Source organism: Hippoglossus stenolepis, chromosome 9 (genome assembly GCF_022539355.2).
Source record: "Hippoglossus stenolepis isolate QCI-W04-F060 chromosome 9, HSTE1.2, whole genome shotgun sequence".
In the NCBI taxonomy this organism is placed as follows: Eukaryota; Metazoa; Chordata; class Actinopteri; order Pleuronectiformes; family Pleuronectidae; genus Hippoglossus; species Hippoglossus stenolepis.
Window position 1 is genome coordinate 6,540,437 of NC_061491.1, and position 14,836 is coordinate 6,555,272.

The 14,836-nt window shown below is 39.4% G+C and overlaps 1 protein-coding gene across 8 annotated transcripts in view; it reads right to left on the reverse strand.

Moving 5' to 3' along the window:
* Window positions 1-424: 424 nt before the first annotated feature.
* The window catches only part of arvcfb (ARVCF delta catenin family member b), a 236,519-nt gene continuing 222,107 nt past the window's right edge, over window positions 425-14,836 (reverse strand). For 7 of the 8 annotated variants that reach the window (XM_047341131.1, XM_047341128.1, XM_047341127.1 and 4 more), the window contains 4 exons: window positions 14,510-14,597; window positions 10,633-10,724; window positions 8,874-8,986; window positions 425-3,502 (listed from right to left, as the gene is read on the reverse strand). In XM_047341131.1, the coding sequence (XP_047197087.1) occupies window positions 8,885-8,986; window positions 10,633-10,724; window positions 14,510-14,597 (282 nt within the window). In that variant the 3' untranslated portion in view covers window positions 425-3,502; window positions 8,874-8,884. The remainder of the gene's footprint in view (window positions 3,503-8,873; window positions 8,987-10,632; window positions 10,725-14,509; window positions 14,598-14,836) is intronic. The other variant, XM_047341129.1, reaches the window with a different exon arrangement.

Genomic DNA, 14,836 nt, shown 5'->3' on the forward strand with positions numbered 1-14,836 from the left:
ATATTTGCCTGAACAAAAATGGCTCACAAAGTCACACAGGGTCATAGGTAATCGTCTAAAAACTAAAAATGTTCAATTAGGTTGTTTGATACAATTTAAATTAATATCTTGAAAAAAAACCCTGATATTTAATACACATCTATTTGCATATAATCTATACAGAACATATATGAAAATGTTCACTTGTGTTATTATAATCCATTTATTTTTCCATTTAGTGCCTGAAGGTAAAACAAATATCTAATATGGACAGTTTACTATGAACATCACAAATAAACACATTTTCACTTTTGTAATTTGGGGGGACTGACCCTCCTGTAGCGGCTTGTTATTAAAATTTCAGACTCTAAGGGGCGCTATAATGACCTTACACCTTGAGTCTCAACAGAAACCTCATCAAAAAAGACACAGGGGCAGGCAACAGTTTCTTTCCAGGCATGATTTATTGAAAACACACCAAATTTATACTCTACAAACCAGTATTTTTCCGTTATGTTTAACAAGCGTAATATTTGCCTCTGGGTATTAGTAAAATGAACATAATACATTCTGTCACTGTGGCATAGCTTCTGCTCGCTACCAAAGCATTAACAACTTCACTCCTCTAGGAAATCAAAACCATTTTTTTTGAATGACTCTATCTCTTTTAAAAGTTTATAATACAATGTCATACAAGGCAGAAACCCACCAACAGTCTAAACTACTCAGGTCTTGGGGAAGGGGGGGTGGGGGGGTTGCAGAACAAACAATGAATGAGTGAGTTGAGTGGAGGGAAAAAGGGGAGGCCGGGTTTGACACAGGTGGAGAAAGGGGGCGAGGTGATGGAGAGATGACAGCCGAGAGGGAGGAAAAAAGTTATATAAAACACACTTATCTTTATATACCATGGAAAAGGTTAAGGCACATGATAGGTACAAACACATCTGCTACTGAGTAGTACAGTTACTTTGTTTTGATCGGTCTTGAATCAGTTATCTACACAGGTAGATTTCTTTGATTCCATGTGTGTCCATGTCCTGCTTTTATTTTACAGCACAGTGGCCTAGATTTTTAAATTTTGCAAATGTACAATGTGCTGCACATCCACAAAACCAATTTTTTTCTATTTTGAATGCATGCAAATACACCTCCGGATCCTTTGGCTGTGGTACCGCTTAGTGCAGTCAGGAATAGACAGTCATGTGGGTCTATAATGTTGTGAGGGTTCAGCATCGTCCAATGAGAGCACACACTTCTGAGGACACACGAAAGGGACGCTGGGTATCATAACTATTTGTAACCTTTGAAATTAAAATTTATACAGTAAGATTTTTTTGTAGTTTATTGATATTTACCACAACGTACATCTTTGTAAACACTGTGTAAAATATGCAAGCTTTATAAAGTCACATACGTCACAAAGAAAAATCAGACTTCAATGCAGGCACATGCCGTTCAACTCGATGACGCGTGAGTGATACCAACTTGGATTGGACTCTCGTTTTCCTGTCTCCTGTTCGAGCTGGAGAGGACAGCGTACACGTAAACCACTGGAGTGTGAGTGCAGGCTCATCAAGCGAGAGGAAGAAATGGCAATAAGTTTCTGTATCTCTCTGCTTTTCTGCATCTCAACTGCTCACCCTATAGCGTTGTAAAAATATATACTATATGACCAAACTCGATGTTTTAATTTATACAGTGTGATGCAACTTTTTTTTTTTAAATTTTGCCTAGAATATCCAGATCCACTCGTCCGTCTGTACTCTCTTCCTGCACACAAATGAATTAGTTAATATCCAAATGACACCACAAAAAAACTGGCACTTGGAAAGAACATAATATAAACATCTGTACAGATTTTCTTCATGCTCACGACTGAATATTTCTCTTTAAGATGCACGTGTGAAGAAGGAGGGCCGGTGGTAACTCGGTCTGAATGCATCGGAAAGAAAATGAAGGGACTTTTATTAACACTGTCACCTCTTGTCTTATTCCCTCTGTCTGACCCCTCAATAGCACTGTCTGCTTTGACATATGTATTCATTGCCTTTAGAAAGAACACTGCAGATAAACTTATTTTCTCTGTAACCTTTTTTTTGACAAATACAAAATATAAATAGGTGATCGTCAGCATAACTCGACAATATTTGACACACATTTAAGTTACGTGGTTATTTCTTGCTTACAAACATGGTGAGCCTTTATCAAATGAGATGTGCTTTCCAAACAATGTGATATTAACATACAACTAAGAAGTCCACCATTTTTTGTTTGTTTTTTTCCTTCATTTTACCATTTTTTTTGTTTTGACCCTAATATACATTTACATAAAACCAACAAAAAACAAAAAAAAAGAATCTTTTAGATCTATCCTTTCAACAAGAGAACAATCCTCTGTCTCTCTTTTCAGAAACACAAATCCTTTATAAACAAAAATGCCTTATATCCTCTTTAATACACATCATGGACAAAGAGCAGGCGACCAGGAAACTCGACGTACCACGTTGCTTCAGGACGTGAGCGGTTACACGTGTAACCGCAGCTCTGTGAGTGAAGGTCAACATGTCCCTTGGCTCATACATGTTGACCACAATGAAACAGAAGGTCTCTCCATTTTAGCTCATGTTTGCAGTGTTAACAAAAACTGTTTCTCCGTCAGCTGCACACACGTTGTCACTTTCCTTTCTCCGAACCACAACTTCTCTTCAGACTCTTCATTATATAAAATCAATCCCCTGTTAACCATGTTTGATTTCAAAGCATCTCAGTGCACTTCTTTTTTTTTTTTCTCTTTTTAGTTTTTTGAAAAAACACAGTGAACCAAATGGATTGTAAATCTATGAGAGCAGGCTGCTGGGAGCACATGTTTATCCACTATGCTACATCTCTTCTCAGGCTCGCTCTCTCTCTTTACTTTTACTTTCTCGTGTCCATCCCGCTGTTCTGAAAACAAACATTCAGTGACCTTCAAACAAACCAATCCAAACCTGTCTCCCATCAAAATACCAATGCTCGACGACAAACTGAAAATTCTTCAAAACCCACAAAATTCAGGACACAATCTTCTCAGATGTGAAAACTGAAATTTAAAAACATCCCTTTTCCTTCTCTTCTCCTACCGATTTCCGTCCATCTCACATTCGTTTCACAATTCATTTTTTTCATTTCACTTCGTCGACCTGCTACATTTCCATTCCTTCAGCACCGGCCTCTGTCTGTTTCTTGTCGCCAGTAGAGCTCAACAAGAGTCAACACTGTAAAAATCACACGATATCCAGTGGGAATGTAGATATGAGAAAGTAGTAGGAGTAGTCACTTTTTCTTCTTTTAAAAATGTTCTCTGAAAAGCATGAGAATGCTGGCTGCTGCTGGGTAGTCGCTGTTGTGATCATTATTATTTTTTGTTTTCTAATCCTCTTTTCTGTACAAAGTCCAACTTCAAAGGTAAGCTCCATGTGAAATGGCAGTGGTGATATGAGAGATCCTCCTCGAGCTGGGGCGTCGCTCCCTTCTCATTTTAAGCCTGAAGCACACGGACAAGATAGAAACATATTAGAGGAAGCATCTCTTGAATTTACAATAACAATAACGGAAGAGTTTCAGTCCAATATATTAAATTCACTTAAAATGACATCCCTAATTACAAATAACTATACAAACACTGTGTAGCAAGTTAGATGATTAAGAAGGACATTTCTTTTACAAATTCCATGAAAAGACCAACATCAGAACAAGAAACAACACTTATTAACCTTCAAAATGTCCCTACCCTTACTGTGGCATTCATCCCCAGCCCCACTTATTTCCTCTGAATACATAAAGCTTTAAAGCCGAAACATTTTCATGTGAATAGTGGAGAAATAAAACTAAATGTATTGTGAAAGCAGTGCCTGCATGAACAAACCCACAGATAATTAACAACCAACTGCAGCTCAGCTCGGCTCTAAGGAGCATTTAATCACCCTTCAGCTCTTTGTTTTGGTTTCTGACAACTTTGTTTCCATGCACTGCTCAAACCATTGTATGCTACCTGGAGCAGAGCACTTAGCAGCTAAAGAACCAGCTATTCCCCCATACGGAGCTAAGAGAAGAGTGAATGGTTTGGTTTGAGTTTACATTTACCAGTTGGTCAGAAGCAGGACTTCAAATGACTGTCACTCTGTATGTGGTGGATCTATTAATAGAAAATAGTTTCTTTACAGTTTCTTTGTTGTGTCAACTAAGTTCTTATGTGTCTAAATGCTTCAGTGTTGTTGTAACAGCTTGTTGTGCTGCCCCCACGTGGCCTGAGGAGGTACAACACAGGCAGGCAATATTATATTTCTTTCTCTTACATGCAACACTTTACCTGTCTCCTGCAACATATTAATAAGAAATATTTTTCTCCAGCAGTGGTCAGTAATGTATTAGTTTGACTCTATTTTAACTGCACATCAACACAAAACTGGTATGTTTCTAGGTAAAGCGGTTTGTTACACAGACAACACTTGTGGGTTTTGGTCTTTTCATGGGATTTGTTGACAAGAAGAAAAATGAGCTTTATCCCTTGAAATGTCATAAAAACTGTCGTTTTTCAGGCTTGGCATCACATTTTTCCATCAGTGGATTTGGAATGAAACTCTCCAGTTTAATTCTGCTTATGTAACACAGCTAGACAATCACTCGACATTATCACAGCACTTGACAAATCTCGTCAGTGTCAACAAACACTTCAATCATGACAGTACAGATGGCAAATGGAGGCAAGAGACGGCGAAACAGATGCCGCTGAGTGTGCTAGATGAAATCCTGCATGTGCTGAGTGAGAATGACTTACCTGATGCTTCATTCTCACTATTACCTGTACCTGGCTGTTTACTGAAGTGACAAAATCACAATGAATACCAAAAAGTCATCTAATCTCTCAAGAGTCATCCTGTGATGAATTTCCTGTGACAATGTAATAGATGGAGATGAAAGAATGGAACAGATGGCCCCTGACAAAGATGACTGAGAGAGGAAGATGACAGGAGGCCTCTGGCACAGGAGGAGAGGACACGAGTGGTGAGGAGGAGGCAGGAAGAGAGAGAGAAATGCTGCTGATACAACAATGACAAATACTGAAGCTCACCCAGATCATTTGGCAGCCCTGCACAAGTCATTTAGTTGGACAGTAAATAGTGGGTCAGGTTTGGGAATTCATTCAAGCACCAACAACAGTCAGTAATGCACTGTACAGAAAAAATGTGCAGGTATGAGGACATTAGTATTATTTTAGATGAGTTTTAATTTCTTGTGACAGAATATGATAAATTGAGGAAAACTACAGTTTTTAGACGTGTACTCTTGAGAATGTTCGCACAATTAGGTCCAGCCTTTCTCTGGAGTTTGTTTTTCACATGTGAACGTGGCAGGAGGTTCTCTGCTCAGTCGCATGCACAAAAAGACAGAAATGTCCGGAGGGTTCAGGTGAGGGGTGGTGCAGCAGGCACAATGTAACGTATTAATTCTGCTGCAGTGTTGACAGTGTTGCCCCTGTCTTCTACATGTACGGCACCGCTTTCTCATCCTGAGATATTTGTGCCTTTTTCATTTTTGCCTCTATCGTGTGATGGAGACGTCATCAACACACCCACTCGCTCTCTGTGAATTCTCTGGAGGATCTCGTGCTGTGTTCTCACATGAGCCTATTCGGACATTATCCATAGTTTTCACTTGGGGGCTGGAGACTCAGTAGAATGTCCAGAGTTTCTCCTAGACGATATTTGTGCTCTCACATACAGCCCCTTCGGAGAATGTCAGGAGGTTATCTGGAGTTCAGTGCATGTCTGAAAGCAGCTTAAGAAATATTCACCTGGTCTGGGTGGTGGAGAGATTCTCTAACAAAATGTTATCTTTACTGGAGAAAAACTGTTTCTACAGAAAGTTTTTCATTATAGATTTTAGTCTTTTAATTTGAGCTCTATTCGCTGAAACTGATTAAAATCTTTCTGCAGAAATGCACTTGATTCTCTCTATAACTAAAAAAAGACACAGAGAAGATAGATTTCTTTCTTTCCATGACATAACTGGAGCATCTAAGTTACATAAGAATCCACTTGGTGATTTTATAGCATGAATTTAAATAGAACCCATTTAAATCGACTGCTTCAGAATCAAAATGTATGTAAATTGAATTCATGTCAGCTCAACCTCACATGATTTCACATTACAGTGTGTGAGTGGATAATGTGAGTGTGTGTGCTCCTGCTATAGAGTATACGGCAGCTACCATCATCTTATATGAATTATTAATCTGAGATTGTCTTGGTTTGACCCAGGAAATGAAGGACTGGTGTCTACAACAATCTAGAGGAGAATGTGTATATGTGTGTGTGTGTGTGTGTGTGTGTGTCATTTTCTGTCTCCCTCCTGCTTTTCATTAGGGGAACAGAGTCTCTGCAGCATCCATGTTGAGAGCAGAGGATTGATTCTCCTTCATCATTTGCCACCAGTTTCAGTAAAGGCTGTCAGGGAAGGCAGCGGGTGAATCTACGTGCACATTTTAATCAGACAGGTGGAGCTGAATTGTAAACACAGACCAAGGCCTGTCTGCTGGTTTCATGTATTACAGAGGAGAGAAGTCTCTTTGGGGTTTTGTTCTCTCACAATGGCTTGTTGATGAGTTTGGATGCTGCAGTGACAAAAGCTTGGAGCATAAACTGACTCTTCACTAACCCCAGCCTCCCTTAGTTACTGTTGCTATGCCTTCGTAGCTCACTGACTATAATAATAACATCACGGCCATATCTATCACTTGTGACCATTTGACAAAACAACTGTTTGATTTAAGGCTTCACATTTTTAAGACAGCTACCACCGCTAAAATTAAATTGACCTCTGCTTGATTTGTTTTTTCAGCTGTAGCTAGCTAAGTAAGCTACTGTTTGATTCCAGGTGTCATTTAAAAGTTATGGGGAGAACTTTTATTGTATTTTCAGCTGACTCGTTTTAATCATAAAAAGGGGTCAAAACGATAAAAAACAGGTTAAAGATGCATGTGCCAGGATATATTGCCAGGAAATAGTCAGCACCCTTGGGGGTGATCCATGGCTAGACATAAATAAATAAAAATCTTTCCTTGCAGTCTAGAGCTAGTAAGTTTTAGTATTATGAGAAAAAAAACCTAATCCTGATTAACTGCTATGGCTTGCTAACAAATCAAATGTTTTCATGTGTAATGGAAATTTTTAGATCTAACTGTTTGACCTGAATATGCTTAGTGAGTTCAGTTAAAATGGCCTGAATCAGCATCAAGCTCTGCTAGGAATGTTTGCTTGGGTGTAATACCGGGGAAGCGTTAGTGTGCTGTGAGTTGGATGAACCGGTGAACTGTCAAATATGCAGTGTCTGTACATTTAGGAAAGAGAGAGCAATGACCACCTCTTCCACCATGCAGCAGGTTGCAGGACGCGTGAGCACGGATCGATGGTGACGTGACTGAGAACAGCTGTGTGTCCCTGACTTTGTGAAGCCAGCTCATCTTCAGATTGTTGATGCCTTCAGTGGCTTTGAGAACTCTGTCCCTATTTGGCCAAATAGTAACACTCTAACTTTGTTTGTGTTCAATATACTCTAATTTTGCTTTGATTAGTATTAAATACCTTGATTTCAATTATTCAGTGTCAATGTTTATTTCCTCAGCAGGGAATTAAATGCAAATTCCCACCACAACAAGCTTTTGGGAGTCTGAGTGTTTGTGAAGAGAGTAGATGATGTCGTGTTTGTCGTGATTTGGAAGAAGGGTCCATATGAGTGCCCCTCTCTTGTGGTATTCACAGAATTTTCTAAAAACTCATAGTTCATCTATATCAACTTCTCAATATAAATACCACTACTGTCTATACGTACAAAATAAATTCATCTATCCAACATATGCATATTTATCCAGTATTTACTATTTACTACTTATTTGTTCAGTTATTGTTGTCCACGTTCCTAGCTGTATATCAATATGTGTAAGTAGACGGAGAGCATCACTAAACCGGAGTCTAATTCCTCGTATGTGGAAAAAGGTTTGGCCAACATAGTTGATTCAGATTTTGAGTCTGAAATTGTAATTTTAGTCCCATATAGAGTTTGTCTTTGTAATTTAAATGACATCTGATGAAAATATTGATATTCCCAACGGCCTCGTCTTTTCCCTCTGACATCTCGCCTTTGTATTTCCTACATTACATAACCTGCCTGCTAGCTTGCTAAATTGTAAGCCTCTGCAGCCTCCATGGTGCCACTTGTTCATGACTTTTAATGTTGTAACCACAAGCTCACAAGTTGCAGATGAAGGCAGCAACAATGGATGTGCACGTCATTGATCGCAGCTTAAGCTTGAGCAGGTACTCACGCTGTGAACACACGCTGTGAACACACGCTGTGAACGCCTGGTTACTGTTGCTAAGCTACGCCTGAAATCCCCCTTTGAGGGAAAAGTTATGTAAACTGTCAATTAGATTTGAACAAATGAGTTATGTTTTAATGAAAAACCACCCTGGCATTCTGTTACACTGCGACAACATCAGGTTGTATTTACTCGTGCATTTCAGACATTTTCTTTTCTGTGAACAATCCTGTTATTTAATTTGTTTGGAACATAACATTTCCTTCAATCTAGACAGGCAAGTGTGTGCAAATATAAAGAGCTCAATTACAGTGTGAATATGAAATTCTACATAAGATCACAATAGATTTTCTATTGCACTGTGTGCAAACTGACTGCTCTGGGTGCCGGGTGACAGCGGGTCTACGTGATACAGTGTGAGGATGAGAGGAGAACAGGAGGAAACCATGAACAAACACGGGTGATAAAGGGTGCTATGATCCAACTCAATGGGTGAAGGGTGTTATTCTTTTGATGTGCTTTTATTTTTCAGACCTACCATGCATGCATTTAGACCCAGGAGTCAACAGGCTGGGGCTTAACATCACAAGCGTCCACCAGACTGACCGCAGGCCTGTTACTCCTGATATAGTGTTTCCTATTTGTGTCATTCTGTGGCCACAGGAGGACGGGTTACAAAAAACACAAAGCAAAACAAAAAGAGGTCAATACATTTCAGAAATACACTCACACACCCACTCACACATACACATGCAGATCAGTCCAGGATCAGAGAAGCCAGTGTTAGTTCCCTGTCTTGAGGTGAGCTGGGAAAGAAGTCATAGTGATTACATACAGCATACCAACACATGCAAATGAAAGAGAAGGAGAGCAGATTCACAGGCTGGTTGCATTCAAAGCGGGCAGAACACCTCTGGGAAGTACAGACGGCAGATTTAGAGGACAGCTCTGGAGTAACACTACAGACAGAACTGTACAATCTGAAGGCAAACATGCTGTGATTACTCCGATCAGTGGCTTCAGCGCTGGTAAAAGCGTCTGCCCTTGAGATGTGACCGTTTAGCTTCAGCTCTGACTGGTAAAACAGATGAGGTCAATACTGACGCTGTAACTTTTCTAATGGTAGCTGCTTTATTTTATCTTTAGTTTGTCTAAACTCTGGTGTAAAAACCTTTTGAACAGCTATAAGTCATCATGTGAAACTGAAACTTTGAACAAAAAATTCACAAATCAAAATGTTGAAGTTGCGTCAATGAGTGGGTTACTGTACATTGCAGGTTTTTTACAAATGAACACCTCTGAGTAGAATCCTCTTGATTTCTCTAAATTAGTCAATAAGATGCCTCCAATCCAGATCTTTAACACCTAGATTATGTATAAATGTTATCATTAATGGATGAAAGGAGCTAATTGATAATTCCATTGAACTTTCTTGCTAAACACAAACAGCCATTATGACAAAATGTCAAAATAGTAAAGACATCCATTCAAATGTAAATCAACAATGAAATAAGTTTTTTCCTCTATACATTTAAATCAACACTGTAACACTACTTCTTTAATAAACCTAATCTATCAAATCAAACTACACCAGAGTTTTAATAAAACATGAATAACTGCCTACCAATGGCAATTTCTTTTACTGACAGAAATTTGAAAAGATAACAAACACTGCAGATCCATTATATTACTCCCCAAATTTTGCCTGGGAAAGATTTTTAAGTCAGTTTTAACCTGCAAGGAGAAACAGATACTGTTTATGACCATGTACCTTGACATATTCTAACTTTAGTGACTCTTTTTGTGGTTATTTTAAAATCCCATCATGTCCTCTGACACATATGACATCCTCCTGTTGAGGGTGGATTTCCAATCAGCTCCACAATAAACAATCTTTGGCTGCCGTGCGAGTCGGCCGTGTAATCGGAAGACAACCACCTGATAATGCAGCAGTCTGTCCATTGCCAAGGCAAAGGTCATCTCCACGAGGAGCCCTTGTTGGCGTTTCTTTAATCAGTCTCAGATTAATTACTTTAGAGATGCCAAAAGCTTACACTCAATTAACTGATGGCCCGCGATCTGAGGCTGGCCACAGTGCTGAGCTGTGGCAGGCGACATTAGAGAATGACAACTTCCTGCCTTTATAAAGAATCTATAGGATTAACACCCTCTAATAAGGACCACTACAGGAACAGAGAGATACAGTACATCAGGGTAGGATGTGATAATATTTCAAATGAGACATCATTATTTCAGCCCCGGGTCCTCCCAGGAGACCAGGAGAGGTGTGAGTGTACCTTTAATGGCTCCTGTTCTGTCAGGTCCACTGAGCCATCAACTGCCTTGTATTTGCAGTCCTTGTCCCTCTGGTCAATGGTGGAGTAGCCATCTAATGAGGTTAGAGAACAATGGTCAGTTAATTCTTCTGCACCCTTGATAATTCATAGACTGCTCGGACCTGGTATTAACATCCTTCCTGAGTGATTCGGTCACAAGTGGTCAGCACAGTGGTCAAGTTCGTCTATTCCCACCTTAAAATGTGTCCTGACTGTGTCTCCTGAGACCAGTTGTGATCGTACTTCCTGACTCGATGTGCACATAAACATACATGTCATTTCTGTTCGTAAAGACCAAAGAATATATATGGCTAGCTTAGTAGGTGGTGTGGCCCAGGATGCTTTTGCGTTGATACAGCAAAAAAAAATGTTGCCCCATGCGTCCCAGACAAAGACTGGTCCCAGACCACCTCTGAATGTGGCTATTGTGATGGGATCTCTAAAGACGACGTTAATATCCGGGCTAAACGGAGTCTCAGAGGTGGTGGGATGCATGTGGCCACATTCTTTTAGCAGCGTGAACACAGTCCACAATGAAAGACCACATTCTCAACTGACATCCACTGGCCCACGACAATTCCATAATGAATCAAAGGTATTTTTTACACTTTGAAGTGTTTCCCACCTGTATTGAACGGCAGAATGGTTTTCTGCACCTGATTAGTCACCACAGAGCCAGATAAGTTGTTGGGCACAGGAAAATAGACTAAAGATGCCTCCACATTCATACTAATGCTCATTTTCTCTCTCTGGCACTCACATGCTATTTACCACTTCCCTGCAAGTGGAATTTGACCCTGCCCTCATAACTGTCTAAAAAAATGAGCTCTCCCATATTCTGGCTCAGGGCCACTATTTATCAAGCATTTCAGAGACGGAAATCTGTGGAAATCGAGGGATGTATAATGTATTTATGCGAGTTCAGCCGAGAACATTTCTCCTATCGCAGCCAATATTTACAAACGATCATGACTGGTGATGTCATAAATCACTTCTGCACCACTCAGCATAAAGTACATTCATACAAATCACAAGGTTATCTATTCATTCATTCATTCATTTATTCATTAAAACTGCTCATAGCGGAGCAATGCATATATGCTGAAGTAAACAGTGCACTTAAACAATGTGATTGGATAGGGATGTCGAGTATACTGAAGGTCTTATCTTTATATAACTTTATATACATTTATTAAGCTGCACAATTGGCTTCCAGTAACTACGCTGCATCCACAGTTATATCATTTAAGAATTTTCTTAATATTATTTTTTCATACAAAACCTAGACAAAGACTTTTTCTGCATTTTTTAAATTTGATCACCAGCTGTCAGGAAACTGCTCTTCATCATCATAGTCTTTACTTTGTGTCACACCGTCCCCGGAGTTATGCTTGTCCTTGTTAAAAGTAGCTGTAAAAAACGTTCTAAAGTAGAATGGCACAAACTTCCGTCAAGGCCCAACATTCCCCTTAAACTCAATCAAGCTGCAACACATGTCACACTCATAGATATCAGTTCCCTAAATATCAGTGTTGTTTTCATCATGATCCTTGAATTGTTCCCTGGGAAAACAGAGACAAGGTTTAAAAATACTACAAATGTTAAATCCTGTAAATCGGCAGCAACATTTAAATATTCTTCACCAACCCAAACCACATCGGTTTTCTGTAAAACAGTTTGGTTGTGTTTGTGTTATCTTACAAACAAACCAACCAACAAACAAGGAGAGGAATTAAAACATAACTTTCTTGGTGGAGGTAAAACATCTAAATGTTTTTAGTTTTAGATTCATTCTGTTGGATGCTCTATTAATATCCTAATGGATAAATAAAACATACCTCTAAATGGTTAATTCTTCATGGCAAGAACTCTTCTTCAGTCTTATTCTATCTTTCCAAATGATTCACAAGAGGATTGAGTTTGTTCACATAAGAAAAGGCAGAGCTTCAGAGTTGCAGAATAATTGACTCTGAAGTGGGTACAGCAGAGGAAATCTGTCCTCTGACATATTGAGCATGTATTCATTATGTATTAAGCGGATAACCACCCACATCTTTTGGTGTCAAGCTTCTAATGAAGGCCCAGATTTGTACAAACATCTTGTCGAGAGAGAGGTCTTGCACGCAGCATCAAAGAGCGACTTGTCTGAAGCTCAGTCCAAAGCCATCATACCAAGATTAGAGAGTTCAGAGGTTTGAATTTTCACTTTTAAGAAAAAAAAAACATATTGGCCACGGTTGAAGGTCTAGTGGAAGAGATGTGGAATTTATGGGACACTGGAGACAGATTAGAGGAGAGCGAGCTCGTCTTTGGCTGAGGACAATCATGCAGTCTGGCTCTTACCTGGACCCAGCTCATCCATAGGTATCATATCACCACTGCCACATTTCCTGGTGCCTGAAAAGCATTCATATGCCATTTGTTCAAAAGCGGCACACACACACACACACACACTCATACACCGAGTCACTGAGCCAAAACTGCCGCTACTTTTCAGGGTAATGGTTCTCAGCCAGTGATTGAATAATGCAAACTGAGAGTGGGCAGGCATGAGCGCCGCATGCGTATGGATGCAAAAAAAAAAAAGTCAGGACAGAAATGTGCTGCTATGCTACAGACTCCTCTGTCGAAGAGATGTTTGTTGTTGGGCCAATGTTCTGCACACGTCTCCCTCCCTCCCTTCCTCCCTCCCTCTCTCCCCCACACATACTGCTGCTATTCTAGAAACCTCTTTTCTTACCTTCTGTGTTTGATTGGATACGGCTATAGTCTTTCAGTGCATGCGGGAGGAGAAATTCTCATCATCCCTGACCTTATTACATCAATTTAAAACCCAAGATTAAAAAAAAAAAAAACATTCAACAACATTTCTTTGTGCTTGTTAACTTTTCTGAGAGTGACAGGTTTTCAGTTTAACAGCAGCAATAATGACGCTCAAAACTCCATCTCCCATGTAACGAGCTTTGTTTTTAACTCCTTTGAATGTGGCTCTGTTGCAACACATCACGCACCACAGCCCCCCCACACAGGGGATGAGTAATAATGTGGTAAGCATGATGCTTCAATGTAAAAACACTGATGTCCTCAGCAACTGGACACACACTGAGCTAAATGCTGTTTTATAGTATCTGATAGTATTTTGTTTAAAAAGGACAATACAGGTGGGATACTACATGTCAGGAAACTGGCAGGAAAATACAGGTAGTTTATATTTTGTGTTAACCTGCATACACAGGTCAAGTATTGTCACATTTTTTTACCATTGTCAATAAATAAATATTGCTACATCACGTTTCATTGCTCTGATTGTCAAAACTCTGTGTAGTCTGATATTTATTTATATCTTCTGTTGAGCTCAATTGTTGTATAAAAACAAAGAAAGACAATATTGATGTGAACACGACAGTTCTTCATTTTTAATTAGCTCCACATAAACATAAACCACACTGCTTTTGAAAATACACCAATGTGTATTCATCCACTACTGAAAATTGTCCTGCCAAAACATTCAGTTTGAGTGACATTTGCAAAAATGTCTTTTAATGTTCATGATTCAGAAATGTGTTTGGTAGGAAATGTAACGTTTCGGACTATTTGGTACAAGAGACAGGGCGGTGAAGTTGAAAAGTACTGAAAGACAAAAAAGTTGGTTTTCGTATTTTCATGGGATTTGTTGACAATAACATAAATTACCAGCCTTGTACTTTAAATTACCACATTTTGAAATAGTCCATTTGTGCATTTAATTGTTCCTCATTCTGTTGAGGGTCTCAGTGGTTTTCCCTACCTCATCCCACCCATTTGTCCTCTAGACAAACCCCAACACACTTAAACTGACCTTGGTTCTTCTCCATCAGGGGTAGAGTGGTGTCGTCATATCCTGGTTTGCCGTTCTTGATTGCTTTAGGAGTGGTTGTCACTGTGGGCTGAGAGAAGCGACAGAGCAAACCGCATGTAAACATCATGGAGCAGTATGTGTTTATCACCTTGTTCCATACACATGCTGTATTTACAAATGTGTGTCAATGGAGACTGATCTATAATTATCTTACCCAGTGACACAACTAATCATTTTTGTCATATTATCTTATTGGGAACCTCCATTACTGTAATAGAGAAGTGACTCTTCTCAAAAATAATATTTCAGGGGCCTGAAATCACAATA